The sequence below is a fragment of the Lepidochelys kempii genome, chromosome 4 (genome assembly GCF_965140285.1).
Source record: "Lepidochelys kempii isolate rLepKem1 chromosome 4, rLepKem1.hap1, whole genome shotgun sequence".
Taxonomy (NCBI): Eukaryota; Metazoa; Chordata; order Testudines; family Cheloniidae; genus Lepidochelys; species Lepidochelys kempii.
This window is the reverse complement of record NC_136383.1, coordinates 29,955,396-29,970,174: the sequence shown is the minus strand read 5'-3', so window position 1 is coordinate 29,970,174 and position 14,779 is coordinate 29,955,396. Positions and strand designations below refer to the sequence as shown.

Below are 14,779 nucleotides of genomic sequence, written 5' to 3'. Positions count from 1 at the left end.
GTGGCTGACAATGGAGTTGGGTGTGCAAGGCTGATGGTGGGGTGAAGATGCAGCACACGGGGCTGGCCGCTCCCCACTATGGTCTATCAGCACAGCCCCCACTGCATGCCACCTCTCAGCCAGTAGGACCGTGCCCGCCTCCCCGCATCCTGTTTCCAGCCGGCACTGGCTGCGCCCTGCGAGCTGTAGTGGCTGGTGAGTGTGGGGAGGCGCCATGCAGCAGCCAGTTATATATCACCTCTGCTGCCCACCCATCAGCCCTTTACATGCTCCACCTCTCAATGTCCTCTCCCTGCTTTGCTTCTTCACTGCTCCCTTCCCCCCAAATCTGCTGCTCCTCCATATCCCCACCAGCAGGACATAGCCTGCTCCCAATGCTGTGTGGGGAACTAGCCCCTGGTTGGACTCCTCAGCTCACCAACAGCCTTGCCCGCAGACTCCTTCCTTCCTCCACTGCCTCTGGCTGGGCTAGCACCCTGGGAAAGCCCAAGATCCTCCAGCCCGGGGGCACTGGCCTGGAGGAGCCAAGCCCAGCATGTGCACAGCGCTGGCATGGGAAAGCCTCTCTGCCCCTCAGCTAAGTTATGGAGTGGCAGGGGAATGGAGGGGAAGCGATTTCCAGCCTGTTCAAGCCCCAGACTTACAGTCTCCACAGCAGCCTCTCCACTCCCTACCCCTCCGCTCTGAGTCCTGCCGCCAGGGAGCGTGGGGCTTCTCTGTCCCCTAGGCACCCTCCCCTGCTGAGCCACCCTCTGGCTGGACTGAAGCCCCTGCAGTCAGATTTCCTAGGCCCTGGTGCACATGCCTTCTTAGAGCTTAACCTCTTCCTGCCCATGCTGTAGCCAGGGTGGGGGCACAGGAGGCAGCTGGGTTATGTTGGTGGCCAGCAGCAGCCTGGAGATGCTGCCTTTCGATAGTGTGCGGGCAGGAATGGACAAGCTGCTTCCAGTCACAGACGAGAAGAAGAAGAGAAGAGAAGGTTACTCGCCTTCTGTAGTAACTGACATTCTTTGAGATGAGTGTCCCTATGGGTGCTCCATCGAAGTGCATCCCAACACCTTCGATCGGAGATTTTTGCAGCAGTTCCCATACAGGTCACGCATGCACAGTGCCTGCCTCGTGCGCTGTCAGTGTTTGAACAGCACGTGCACAGCCCGGACTCCTCAGTTCCTTCTCTACAATGGAGCCTGCTCCAAACTCCGAGGTAGAGGGGAGGAGGTGGGAAGTGGAGCACCTACAGGGACACAGCTCGAAGAATGTCAGTTACTGCACAAGGTGGGTAACCACCTCTTCTCCTTCGAGAGATGTCCCTGTGTGTGCTCCACTCCAGATGACTGAAAAGCAGTATCTCTTAGAATGGTCAGGATTTTGGATCTGGTAAGAAAGCTGTTAAGACAGCTTGACCCAGTCGGGTGTCGATGATGGACCCTGAGAGTGTAAAGTTTAGTAAACATAAGGTCTGACGCCCAAGTGGCCACCATGCATATGTCGGAAAGCGGGACGTTGCAGAAAAATGCTACGGAAGTGGACACGGGTCTCGTAGAGTGTGCCTTGATTGCCACAGGAGGTTGGACTCGTTTCAACTGGTAACAAACTTATGCAGTCTGATATCCATTTGGATAGTCTCTGGGTGGAGATCCCTTTGCCCTGAGATCATTGAGTGATAGCTATAAAGAGCCTAAGGATCTGTCTAAATGGCTTCGTTCTGTCAAGATAGAAGGATAACGCTCTAAGAATGCCAAGCGTGTGCATTGCTTCCTCAAATGCATTAGCATGGGGTTTTGGGAAGAATGTTGGAAGGTGAATAGGTTCATTTAGGTGAAGGGACGAATGCACCTTAGGAAGGAATTTAGGATGTATACGAAATGTAACTGTCTCTGAAGAAGGCAGTATACGGCGGTTCGGCCATCAGCACTCCAAGTTCCCCCATACAGCTGGTGGATGTAATTGCTACTCACTCAGTTTTCATGGATAGGTGTAAAAGGGAGTAGGTAGCCAAGGGTTCAAAGGTTGTATATCAAAGCTGTGAGGGCCAGGTGTAGGTCCCATGGCTCAGCCGGTGGTCTTATATCTAGGTAGAACATTTGGATACCTTTGAGGAATCTTTTGGCGACAGGATGGGCAAAAAAACAGTAGCATTATCTACCTTGTGGTGGAATGTTGTGATTGCCTCTAGGTGAACCTTTACTGAGCTCAGAGAAAGCCCAGCTACCTCGAGTTCTAGAAGGTAGTTTAGAATCAGTGGAAGAGGGGCGGAAGCCAGAGGGGTGTATCTGGCAGAACACCAAGTGCTGAACCTTTTCCATTTCTGCAGATAGGTAGTGAGCGTGGAGTGTATCCTGCTGTGTAATAAAACTGCCTGGACTTGTACTGAGCATGCTAGTTCCTCATTGGAGAGCCACTGAGTAGCCATGCTTTGAGGTGGAGCATCGCTATATTGGGGTGATATAACTGGCCCCTGTGTTGTGATAGTAGGTTGGGAAGTGGGGGAAGTGAGATCGGGACAAAGAGGTACCATGGTTGCCTGGGCCACGTCGGAGCAATTAGAATGGCCTGGGACCTGTCTGTCCTTATTTTCTGTACCACTCTGTTCAGCAGAGGTATTGGTGGGAATGCATACAGCAGAGTGTCGTGCCAAGTGATCATGAATGCATATTCCAGAGAATGCTTTCCCAGACCTGCTCTGGAACAGAATGTTGGACATTTTTTGTTGATTGTAGTTGTGAAGAGATCCAGCCCTAGCTCTGGAAAATGTTGTGTAGAATGGTGTCGTTTAGCTCCCAGTCATGATGGAGGGGGAAGGATCGACTGAGCTCATCCACTGTGGTGTTTGGAGAACCTGGGGAGATGTGAGGCTGAGATGTGAATATTGTGTTGGAGGCACCAATTCCAAAGTTTTATAGCCTCGGTTGCACAGGGACTGGGATTGAGCTCCCCCTTGTCTGTTTATGTAAAACATACATGAGATGTCATCGGTCATGACTCTGATCATGTGGTTCTTGATGAGGGGAAGAAAATGGAGGCAGGCATTGCGGACAGCTCAGAGCTCTAGGAGGTCTATATGAAGCATGGTTTCTGTAGAAAACCAGAGACCCTGAGTCGGCGTGAGATGGTCCAGGTGTGCTCCACAGCCGGTGAGGGATGCATCCGTCATGATGATAATGGAGGGAGGATCCTGCCGGAAGGGGACCCCAAAACACAGGTTGAGAAAAAGGGTCCACCATATGAGCGAATCTTTGACTTTTGAGGGCATAGTTAGCAGTCTGCTTAGTCTATGCATGTTGGGTTTGTAGACTGGCTAACCAGCCAGTCCTGTAGGCATCGCACACAGGCGTGCGTTTATGACGATTAATGTGCATGCGGCCATGTGGCCTAACAGTTCTAGGCAGTCTCGAGCGGTGACCTGTGGGCTTCTCTGTATGCTCACAATTAGGTTACTCAGTGTGTGAAATCTGTCCTTTGGAAGTGATGCGAGAGCTGTGGTGGAATCGAGGTGGGCTCCTATGAAGTCTAGTTGCTGGGTAGAATGTAAAGTAGATTTATTTATGTTTATTTGCAGGCCAAGGCTGTGGACGCAATGTGTGGTCCCTCGAATGGCTTCTGACCAGGTATGAGACTTCAGGAGACAGTCATCCAGGTAAGGAAAAATAATGATTCCCTTTTTTCTGAGGTGTGCTAGAATTTTGGAAAAAACTCAGGGAGCAGTTGAAAGGCCAAAGGGCAAAACCCTGTACGGGTAATGATCCACGCCCAACACAAATCTGAGAAAGAGTCTGTGGGCATGGTGTACAGTGACATGAAAATATACATCCTGCAGGTCGAGGGCTGAAAACCAATGTCCTGTCTCCAATGCCAGAATGACTGTTGACAGTATAACCATCCTGAGTTTTTGTTTCTTGACAAACCTGTTTAGTTATTGAAGATCAAGAATAGGTCGCCATCCCCCCACTTTTATTTTCGGTCAAGAAATAGCGGGAATAAAATCCCTTCCCCTGGTGTTGAGCGGGTACCTTCTCCACTGCTCCTAGTTATAGAAGATGGTACACCTCTTGACAGAACAAGTGTTCATGAAAGGGGTCCCTGAAGAGGGACGGGGAGGGAGGGCATGATATAGCCCGATCGGATGATTTCTAGGACCCATTTGCCTGTAGTGATAGCTTCCCAGTTGGTGAGAAATGGGAGCAGATGGTGTCCAAAAGGATGGATGGTTGCAGTAGGCGCTGGAGTGCGTGGGAGGTCTTCTATACCCTTGACCAAGGCTTCAAATCTGCTTGTTCGGTGGAGGGGGTTGAGATGCCGTGGATGGTGGGGGGCGTCATTGTTGGGTTCTTCGTTTTTGCTGCAAATAGCTCCTCGCCATCGAAAGGAAGATCTTTGACAGTGTTCTGTATCTCCCGTGGGAAGGAGGAGCAGCTGAACCACAAGGCTCACCGCATGACAGTGGCTGTGCTGTTGGTCTGGCGGCTGTGTCAGCAGCATCAACGGTGGCCTGAAGAGCCGTATGGGATATCATCTGTCCCTCAGAGACCATGGCTTTAAATTGTTGCTGCTTGCTCTCAGGAATGTCATTAATAAATTCCATGAATTTAGCATAGTTCCTGTGGTCATACTTTGCTAATAGAGCCTTATAATTTGCCACCCTAAATTGTAAGGTGGAAGATGAATACACTTCACGGCCAAATAAGTCCATCCTCTTGCTATCCTTATCAGATGGGGTAGACCAGAAATATTGCTGTTTATTTTTCTAGTTGGCCGCCTCAACCACCAACGAATTGGGCAACAGGTGTGTAAAGAGAAACACAGAACCTTTGGAGGGGATGTACTATTTGCAGTCTGCTCTCCTGCGGGTTGGGGATATAGTGGCCGGGGTCTGCCATATGGTTTTAGCTGGTTCCATGATGGCCCCATTGATCGGCAATGCTATTTTGGAAGAGGCGGTGAGTTGTAAAATGTCAGTAAGCTCATATTGGTGTTCAGACACTTCCTCAAGATTAATCTTGAGCTGATCGGCAACTCTTTTAAACAAGTCCTGGAAGTGTATGAAATTGTCAGCTGTTGGTGGCAAAGGCATAATAGCCTCCTCGGGCAAGATAGATGAGTGTTTATTAGTTGGAGAGGTGTCAGGCGCAACGTCCTCTGCTGGTGAAGCTGTTGGTTCGTCGTGTAGCTCAGCATCGTTGTTTGTGGTTGGGGGAGGAGATCTATGATCCTCTCTGCGTGAGGTAGGACGAGTGCTAGAATGTCTGTTATAAGATTCCCAGGGATTCCAGCATGGCCATTGGCCGGGGAAGGGTATGGGTAGTCCCATTCAAGGGTGGCCATACCAGGGTGGGAATTCCCTGGTATATGAGGAGTGGGATCGAAGATGTCCTCCAGTCACAGATGTCTTAACAGGGGAAGAAGAGCGTGGAGAAAAAACGCCATCAACATCCTCCTCCTCCTCAGTCAAGAGGTGTGAAGGAGCAGGGGCTAACTGTAAGTAAGGTGCTGATGGTTCCGGTGAGAAATCAGTGCCTAGTAGAGGAGACTCTGGGGTGGGAGAGATAGCCAGGTCTCTATGGTGGAGAAACTGGACCAGTGTGGCGGCTGACAGTGCTGAATGGTGAAGTGCCGTGTATCAAGAATGGGCCGATGCAGGAGGCAGAGTCTGTACTGGCCGTGCTCTGTGCTGTGCTGATATAGCTGCCTGAGCTATATATAATGCTGAGCCAGTGCCGATGGTGTAGGCGCTACAGACCCAGGGGTCAGCATTGAGAAATATGGCACAGGCAGCATGAGGGGTCGGAGCTTAAATCGGTGCCAAATTTGGATCCATCAGCGCTGCAGCAGTAGTTCATGGCATCAGTGTCGTTACATTAGTCGGTACTGGGTTCTTGTCAGTGACCGACGGTGCCACACTGGAAGCGGGCAACTCAAAGCCTTGAGCCTCGGCACCGGAGCATGTGGCCATCGATGGACAGTTGGTGCCGGAAGTGCCTGGAGAAGTGTACGTGCTGAGCCATGGAGCGGCCAGCACTGACGGAGCTGAAGTCGTCAACCACTGCTTGGAAGATTGTGCTCCCTGAGAGGTAAGGAAGCTAGTCATTTCTTTGCCATTTTTTTAAATCCTTTGAGGATGTCGGTGGTGAATTTTGTTGGGAGGAAGACTGCTGGCCCAGGACTTTTCCAGGAGGATGAGCTTCAGTCTGAGGTCACTGTCCTTCCGAGTCCGGGCTTTAAGTTTACTATAGAGTACGCATTTTGGGGGTATATGAGATTCCCCCAAACATAGTATGCACTGAGAATGGCCATCAGAGTTGGGGATGGTGTCTCTGCATGTTATACATCTCTTGAAGCCTGGAGAACCAGGTATACTGGGAGTCACGAACTCTGAGGTAAAGACTTTTTTTTTTTTAAATAGGAGATAAGTAATAACTAAAACTTATCTAAATAAGTAACAAAAAATTAATTAACTACTTGAACTGTATCTAAATAAAGGCTATGAAGAGTGAAACTAGTGGGACTGCTAAACTCTGTCTCTGGCAGTGGATGGTAGAGAAGGAACTGAGGAGTCCGGGCCGTGCACACGCTGTTCAAGCACTGACAGCGTGTAAGACAGGCACCACGTGTGCATGGACTGTATGGGAACTGCTGCGAAAATCTCTGATCAAAGGCACAGGGACGCACCTTGACCTGAAGTGGAGCACCCACAGGGACTACTCTTGAAGGAGAAGAGATAAGCTCACCGAAGACACAGGCCAGGTCATCTCTTCCCCCTCATCCTCCCCTGCAACTGGAAGCAGCTCCCGTCCCTTCCCTCCCACACAGTGCCAAAAGGCAGCTGCTGTCCACATTCTGGTGTGAAGCCTGGCAGAAATCTGGGGAAGGGAGGGCATGTGACCCTGAATGTGCTTCCCCCCCTTCCCCCAATGTATTGCCTTGGGAAGACACGGTTCCAGGTACCATGAGAGGCGGGTCTGTCCCAAGGGCCCAGCCAAGCATGGAGGGCAGAGAGCGCCGGGCAAGGATGGTTGGGTCAGTAGGTCACCACTCCCTGTCTGGGGGATAGGGAGAGGGTCATGTGTCACCCTTCCCTGTATGAACCCTAAAGCCTTAAAGATAAGAAGGTAAATAAAAAGAATCCAGCTGCACAATATTTCTTTTTAATGGAGGCTCAGTCAGCTTGATGTTAATTTGAATATTGTACAACAGACCGTTGTACAGCATAGTTCTGATTGATTGCCATTGAACTCGCTTGAATGAGTAATTTTACCAGATGCCCCGTATTCAGGGAAATATGGTCACCCTAAAGTTACCCCAATTTAAACTCCCTCCAGACTTTCTTCTCACTTCTGAGTCTGGTCCATTGTAGGTTTATTTTTAATTCTCACTCAATACTTTTTATCTTTGCATAAATGAGATTTGTTCCACTGAATAGTGGGCTCAGAAGTGGCAAAGAAAACACATGGCTAGTAGAAGAAGCCCTGTGCATATTGAGAGCCTGCTTATAGACAGCAATTCTGCTCTCACTGGGAGTTTTATTTTACCATAATGGGAGTAGGAGAATAATTGCACACCTGCATTTTTGGAAACTTTTCAGTGATTTCCCTCTGTACAGTAAACACTCTGAAAGTTCCCAGCGAGGCCTGGATTGCCTTTTTCTATTCCAGCTCGATCTCTCAGATTGACCACCAGCACCCTGAAATGGATAGCTGAGGGCAGATTTGCAATTTAGTTGCCAGCATCAGAAAGATTCACTTTCATTTAGTTTAACCTCCCATCATGAGCTACAGGACAGAATTTTCTAAAGGACTCAGCATCCATAATCAGCCAGATTTCCTCCCCTTCCCACACAAGAGTTTGTCTCCCATTTAAGCACCAACAGGAATTGCCAGTTTTTCCAAAAGAGCTCAGCATGTTGGAAGTCATTTGGCCATAAGTGTCTCAATGGGAGCTGCTGGGTGCTGAGGTCTTTTGAAAATAATAGGCTTGGAGTTTTATGTTTTTAAAAATATAGCAGAAGAGAGATAAGGGGGAGATTTTTGCCCCCATTTTAGTCTACAAAATATTTTAAAGGGAATCTGAAAAAAACTTATTCTTACAGTCACTATGAATTACATCATCCCTATTCAATTCCAAAATCTGAACAGAAAAAATATGAAAGATTTATGTAGTGGGAATTAGTATAGATGTGCTTGCTGCAACAGAGCAGCCCCTTATAATACAAGGCCACCCAAATAATGACATCAGAACTGCAGCCAGTCAATGTTTCTAAGCTTTTAACATCATTCAAAAACAGAATCAGTAGCAAAAGGGGAAGGGTGTACCATCCAGTAACGAAAGCAGTAAGTAGCATAATGTGAACAAACAGCAGAGAGACACCATGACATCCGAAAGGCAACTGTTTTCTTTGTACTACATCTGTAAATATTGAAAACTGGTGGTCTGTAGGAGCTGCTGCCATTTTGTCAGGCATAGTTGATGCAGCATGTGACAGAGACAATACTAACTATGTATTATCTCATGAACACTTAGCTTTTGTTCTTCCTTGTTTTGTTATTTCCCTTAATCTAAAATAAAATTCTAATACAAAATTTAGACTGCAATAATATGGTTACCCGTGTTTATGAAAAAACCTCACAGTAACAATAGAACCATTTTCCCCATAGTTCATGAAATACACATGTAGGAAGCATCTGACTCCTTTTGTTTCTATGACTGAATTCTAAAGGCATTAGGATCAGATGCCTCTTTGCAGTTAAATAAGTAATAATAATAATTTTGTAGCCTTGACATACTTTCCAATTATCCCTGTTGGAAGCAGTGATATCAGGAATAAATTACCAAATATTCCACCGAGTTTGAAACAGAAGATATGAAATTTTCAGAATAGCAAACAAATGCCCGTTTTTCACATAAGTAGACTTGAAAGCATGCCCACAAAGTCACTTAGACATGTCAGTTAAGAAATAAGTAGAGGGAGGCCCATCCATAATTAACTTCCTTTTTAGGATAATTTTGGACTTGACTCTGTGCCTGAATCAAATCTAAGCAGTATGATTTTGAAATCTGTGCGTCAGATTTTCAAGGACAATTTATGGGTCAACTAAAAACAGCTCCTGTGACTAAATAAGAAATATTATGAAAGTATGATTTTTAAAGAGATGGAATACTCCTCTATTTTCTGCTAGAAAATGGTTAATTGTGTCTTTGAGACATATTCAGAACACTACCATAATTCTGAAACATGGAACATACACACTTAAAGAGAATACAGACCACAGGGAAAAGGGGGAGAAATCTTTAAAGTTTGTGTGATGTCTTCCATGCTGCCAAGAGACAGAATGAAGGACTCTGTTACCCTCCCATTTCATAGCTGGTAATTGCTTTAGGACAGCAACACTGTAACTTTAAAGACAGTATCAAATTTTACTCCTAGAACTGTAGGGACATTTTCATGCCAACTGTACACAAAACTGAAAAAATTAAGCTCATCACTATTTTTGCTATAGGGCAATAAAAATTCACTTTCCACTTTAATTACGTATTTTGTGCCATTATCACCATGAGCCATTCACTTCCTGAAACTATAATACAGGACGTACATCAAAGCAGAATTGGCAGTGGTGGGGAATTGAAGGTCAAATATGAAATACAGATTGGTTTCCATCTGAATGTTACCACCCTGGTGAGCTCAGCTCATTGTCACAACAAAAGTGAGAACTTAGCTGGGGAAAGGGAAACCAGGAGAACTATTTAGTAAAACTCACTTATGCCTTGCTGCTTAGAGTATTTGTAGTATGATACACATGCTCTCGGTTTGATTTTCATTTGTATATTTGTGTTATAAAAGATGGCCATAGATTCTATTACCCTTGGGCGCAATCCTTCCCTTTACAAATGTTTATATCAGGGAAATGACTACTTCTCTTACAAACTGCAGTTCTAAAATCCAAAGGACTGATGATGTGGGCTCATGGGTGCTAAATAGAATTTCATGCTTGTTATATTCCAATAGCACTTTACATCTATTTTTAATTAGTCATCTTATTATCCTTTCAATGCTGTACTGTATTAACCTTCTCCCTTTATAAGTGGTAACTATTATTTTTATTTACAGATTTGACCAAAACCTTTGCTTAGAGACTAGACTGGGATCTCTGCTGTCATTTTCACCTGCTGCTTTACTTTCACAGCACTGCAAAATGAGCAGTAATCAATGTTCACCTCTTAGCTCTGTTTGTATATTGTTTGGCAGAAATTCATCTAATTTTGCAAGCTTTTGCCTCTGGATTAAAATGCAAAAGTTTCCAAAGATCTGATCCTGCAAACACCTATGGGAAACTACCCACGAGTTAAGTGTTTTCAGGGCGAAAACCTATAAATGTAACTGAGATCTCTTTCTCCCACCCTGGAAAAAAATCTGCACTTTTGCATTGCTCTGCTTACCAGTGTAATGCTATTTTTTAAAATTGATTTAATGAAGTCTTATTTATATGATTATCAATAGTTATAACAAGGATTATAACAATGGAAAAAAAATCAGATATGTCTCTATTAATATTAAAAGGACACTGTCAGGTTGATTTAAACCCGTAGTTTGGGTTATGAAAGAAGGCTTTAACCTAACACCAATAAGGAACATTTCCAAGATGTTTTTGTTCAAATTCTAGCAATAGGTTGTTTGTTTTCCCTAGGATGTAAATATTTCCTCCCTGCAGTTTTTGCAATCCAAAACACTGCAGCCTTCTCCTAGGCCATGAGAGCTAGGGAGTGAAATTGATGAGAAACAAAAGAGAAACTGACTTGTCTATTTTCATTGCCTAAACAAAATTTAATGAAAAAATATACCAACCAACAGTATTAATAGCAAAAGAGTAAATTAGGTTCAATATTTCTTTCAGCTTTAATTATCTATGGTGCTGTTAATAACACAAATTGCTTCTTAAAATGTATGTTTTTTTAACCTGACCGTGTCCCTTAAATATGCTCCATTTATGTCATAAACCCTGCAATTATGTGTGTATGTGAATATGTGAAATCTAGTCATAGGTGTGTACAAGCCCCTTCTAAGTGGCTAAAAGCCCCAGCAGTGATAATACTCACGTTGGCATTGCCCCCATGACTGACGGGCCCAGCCCCAGCAGCAATCAATTCTACTTCCAAACCGACACAATCCCATAGAGGAGACTATTTGTCTGGGCCACCTACACAAGATAGTTAAAAAAAACAAAAACAAAAACACCCTTATCTACAATTCATAAATCTTTTTTAAAGAACGTCCATGCTACTTTTTAAAATAAGTATCTTTCTGGTTAACATAAATATTTATAATATCTGCTTTAATATTAGTCTGTAGTATTTCTGTCCTAGTGTAGAACTCTGACAGTGTGTGTGTGTGGGCGGGGGGGGGGAGGTGTTAACCAAAGAGACATTTTAAAACCAGAAATAGCAGCACCTAATATACTTTGTAGCATGCTCACTGCTGCCACTCACAGGATGGTCATAAGCAATATTAGATATCTGAATTTTACAACATTTATAAGTAATAAACTGTCATCAACAGTGTTTCAACTTGATTTCACAAATCTGAACTCATGGCTAAGTTTAAAACCTGTCCTAGAAATCAAACATTAAGACAAGTTTCTGTCTTGCAAACAGGCAATAATGGGAAAAGGGGAGTTTAATTTTTTTTTTTTTTTTGGTCTCATCCCTGTGAAATGAAATAGGTTACATTTGGAGTCTTAAATATTCAGAAAGCAATGTCATAAAATTATTACATTTTAACAACAATGTAAAACAAAGCAAGAAAAAACTATTTGAACAAATAATAAAAATAAATATTTGGTATGTGCATGTTAATTGATTTCCATGTACAGTAAAGCAAAGTTAATGTTTTCATTTGAAAACCTATTCAGTCTTTCATTATACATGAACCACTCCCATATTTGTGTTTAAATATTTCACCAAATTTGACACAGTTTAACAATATTGATTACACACATTCCTGTACCTCAACACTTATTTTCACATTTCATTTATCTAGATTCATGTTTAAACTTGAGTTGCTATTTTTTTTCAGTATATTATTTAAATGGCTCTTGGCACTACTTAGGTTTGTATGTTATATGAAGCATTTTTAAAAATCTTGCGGTATATGTCCATAAGCACTTGTGTATAATTTTTAATAATAATCATAATAATTTATTTGATGATTTAATAATAATCATCAGGAACAATACTTAATTTATAGGCACATATATATACAAAATGTGTGTGTGTGTGTATACACACACTTTGTATAAATAAAATTTGTATACTTTAGATGCCATGAAAGACTGCCTACCAAGCCCCATACCTCTTCAAATTGCTTTATGCCAGGTGATACGCAAGAGGGTGCATTACTTCTCACTAGCCTCAGCTAGTTCACCTCTGTCAACAAAGTCCTGAGAAGCAAGAAACCAATTCAGTCTTCCCAGTTCATTCATTTCAAGACCACAGTAAGCTTTACAACAGCCAGGTGTGCTTTTTTTTTTGGCTTGGGGAGTGGGGAAGAAGAGTGGAGAAGAGAGAATGTAGAGAGGATTCCACTGGAGGCTAAAACCTCAAGGCTTCACTTGTTTTTGACCCTAGCTTGAACTCCAATCTCCAGAAGTGAGAATGCTTTGCATCAGTCAGACTTTCTACATACATTTTTAATGATCCTCTAAAGCAGGGGTCGGCAACCTTTCAGAAGTGGTGTGCCGAGTCTTCATTTATTCACTTTAATTTAAGATTTCGTGTGCCAGTAATACATTTTAATGTTTTTAGAAGGTCTCTTTCTATAAGTCTATACTATATAACTAAACTATTGTTGTATGTAAAGTAAATAAGGTTTTTAAAACGCTTAAGAAGCTTCATTTAAAATTAAATTAAAATGCAGAGCCCCCCAGAGCGGTGGCCAGGACCTGGGCAGTGTGAGGTGCCACTGAAAATCAGCTCGCATGCCATAGGTTCCCTGCTTTAAAGGATCAAATCATCCAGGACTTGTTGTGATGAATTATACATAGATAATACACAGGTTGGAATTTTCAGCTGTACTGATGTAGCCCGTAGGAGTATCAGCTGCATAATAAAGTTAAAAGAACTCTGGAGTTGTTCAAACCTGTCATAGCATGCATATCTCACATCTCTTTACAGCTGAGATATGTTCATGTAAGACACTATATTATGTGTAGCTTTTCAGAATTATTTTAACACACTAATATATATGAGTGTGAAAGGGAGATATACACAGGGGGAGGGAGACTCATGAAGGTTAAATCTGGGGTGGCCACAAATTTTTTTTAGTGGTGGAAAAAAAACAAATAAGATGCTAAGTCTCATCCCTCCACCGCACATGTAAACACAGTTTATTCAGTTCTTCACTTTTGTCCATCATAGATGTCTCTTTAGAAAAAGTAAAATCCTGCCATTAGGTAAGTCGAAGTTTCAAAAGAGGACAATCAATTGCGGCTGCTCAGTCATTCCCTAAACTGAAGATACAAACAATGAGACCAACTTGTTTATGACCTGACAATCAGCGTTGAGTTTTCCTTAGTTCCTTTTCTTAGCTTCCCACCACGAGGGGAAAAAATAGGTTTAGATCGCTACACTGAAAACTTCGGACTATATTTAGATGCCAAGTCTTCAGGACTGGCTCTGCCAGAAAGGGTCGGAGAGAGCCGAATGGCTGGTGTCTCTTGAGCTTCACAGGTGCCTCTATCAACTCCACGGCACAACTCAAATCCCCTCGCTTCAAGCGCCTGCACGCTGTCAGCCCTGGACCTTGCTCTCTCCCCCACGAGCCCCTTCCGCGCCTGAGAGCTCGGGGGGTGCGAGGGGGGGGGGGGGTTGCAGGTGCTTTTCGTTACATTTTGCTCTAAGCAAAACCCCCAGGGAAAGCGACTACACTTCTATGTTCTGCTGCCTCTCCCCACAGACCTGCCTCCCCCGGGAGCCACTGGCCAGGGCAGTGCTGGCGAGGGGCTCTCTCCCCCCGCCTTACCTTCCGTCAAACTCCGCCGCAGCCTCCAGGTGAAGCCAGGCCACCGCGAGTAACCTCAGGAAGAACAAATCCATGTTTGGAGGGAGCAAAAAAAAAATAAAAAAATTAAATAAAAAGTCTAGGGGCCCCGGCGGCGGCGGCGGCGTGAGGAGGGATGCAGGGCACCGCAGCTGCTCGCCGCTCCGCTCCCAGGCACTCGCAGCGCCGCCCCCCGCCTCGCCGCGCCGCGCCGCCCCGCGCCGAAAGCTGAACTGCGGGGGCCTCCGGCGGCTGCTAATCCTGGCTGCTGTGGGAGCCGCCCGGCCGCGGCAGCCGCGAGCCCCTCGCGCTCCCTCCCAGCGCGCGGGGGGTGCAGCGGGGGCGAGGCGCCGCCGCCCGCCGCCAGCAGGGGCGCCGGGGAAGCGAAGGGAGCGGAGCGGCGTCGAGCAAACTCCCCGAGCTCCAGCGAGCCCCTGCGCTCGGGCAACCAGAAAGCGGCGCGCTCCCCGCCGGGGGGATAGCACGGCACGGCTCTCGGGGCTCCGTCAGGACCAGCCCCTGGCCAAAGGGGCCGGTTTCACAACACGCCGCCGCCGCCCCTGCCTCGCACTCCGCATCTTCGGTGCACCTGGCAGCGAATAAAGCGACGCTGCCACGAAGTAGAGGCTTTGTACAAATACCTTCCTACCAAACCGCGCTACCCAGACCCCTGCGGCTGGAGGTTTCCGTTTAACTTCCCGCCAGGAGCTGCACTGGGCCCCCGGGCCAGCCCAGAACCGGATGGGCTTAAAGCCA

At 45.5% G+C, this 14,779-nt stretch overlaps 1 protein-coding gene across 5 annotated transcripts in view; it reads right to left on the bottom strand.

The window, feature by feature from the left end:
• The window catches only part of NPNT (nephronectin), a 91,566-nt gene extending 77,219 nt beyond the window's left edge, over positions 1-14,347 (bottom strand). Inside the window, exons 1-3 of one of the 5 annotated variants that reach the window (XM_073340843.2) lie at positions 14,006-14,083; positions 12,338-12,425; positions 11,086-11,186 (exon numbers count right to left, since the gene is read on the bottom strand). In XM_073340843.2, coding sequence (XP_073196944.1) covers positions 11,086-11,161 — 76 coding nt within the window. In that variant the 5' untranslated portion in view covers positions 11,162-11,186; positions 12,338-12,425; positions 14,006-14,083. Of the gene's footprint in view, positions 1-11,085; positions 11,187-12,337; positions 12,426-14,005 lie in introns of all 5 variants that reach the window. The other 4 variants (XM_073340840.2, XM_073340841.2, XM_073340842.2 and 1 more) reach the window with 4 other exon arrangements.
• Between the last annotated feature and the right edge of the window lie 432 nt (positions 14,348-14,779).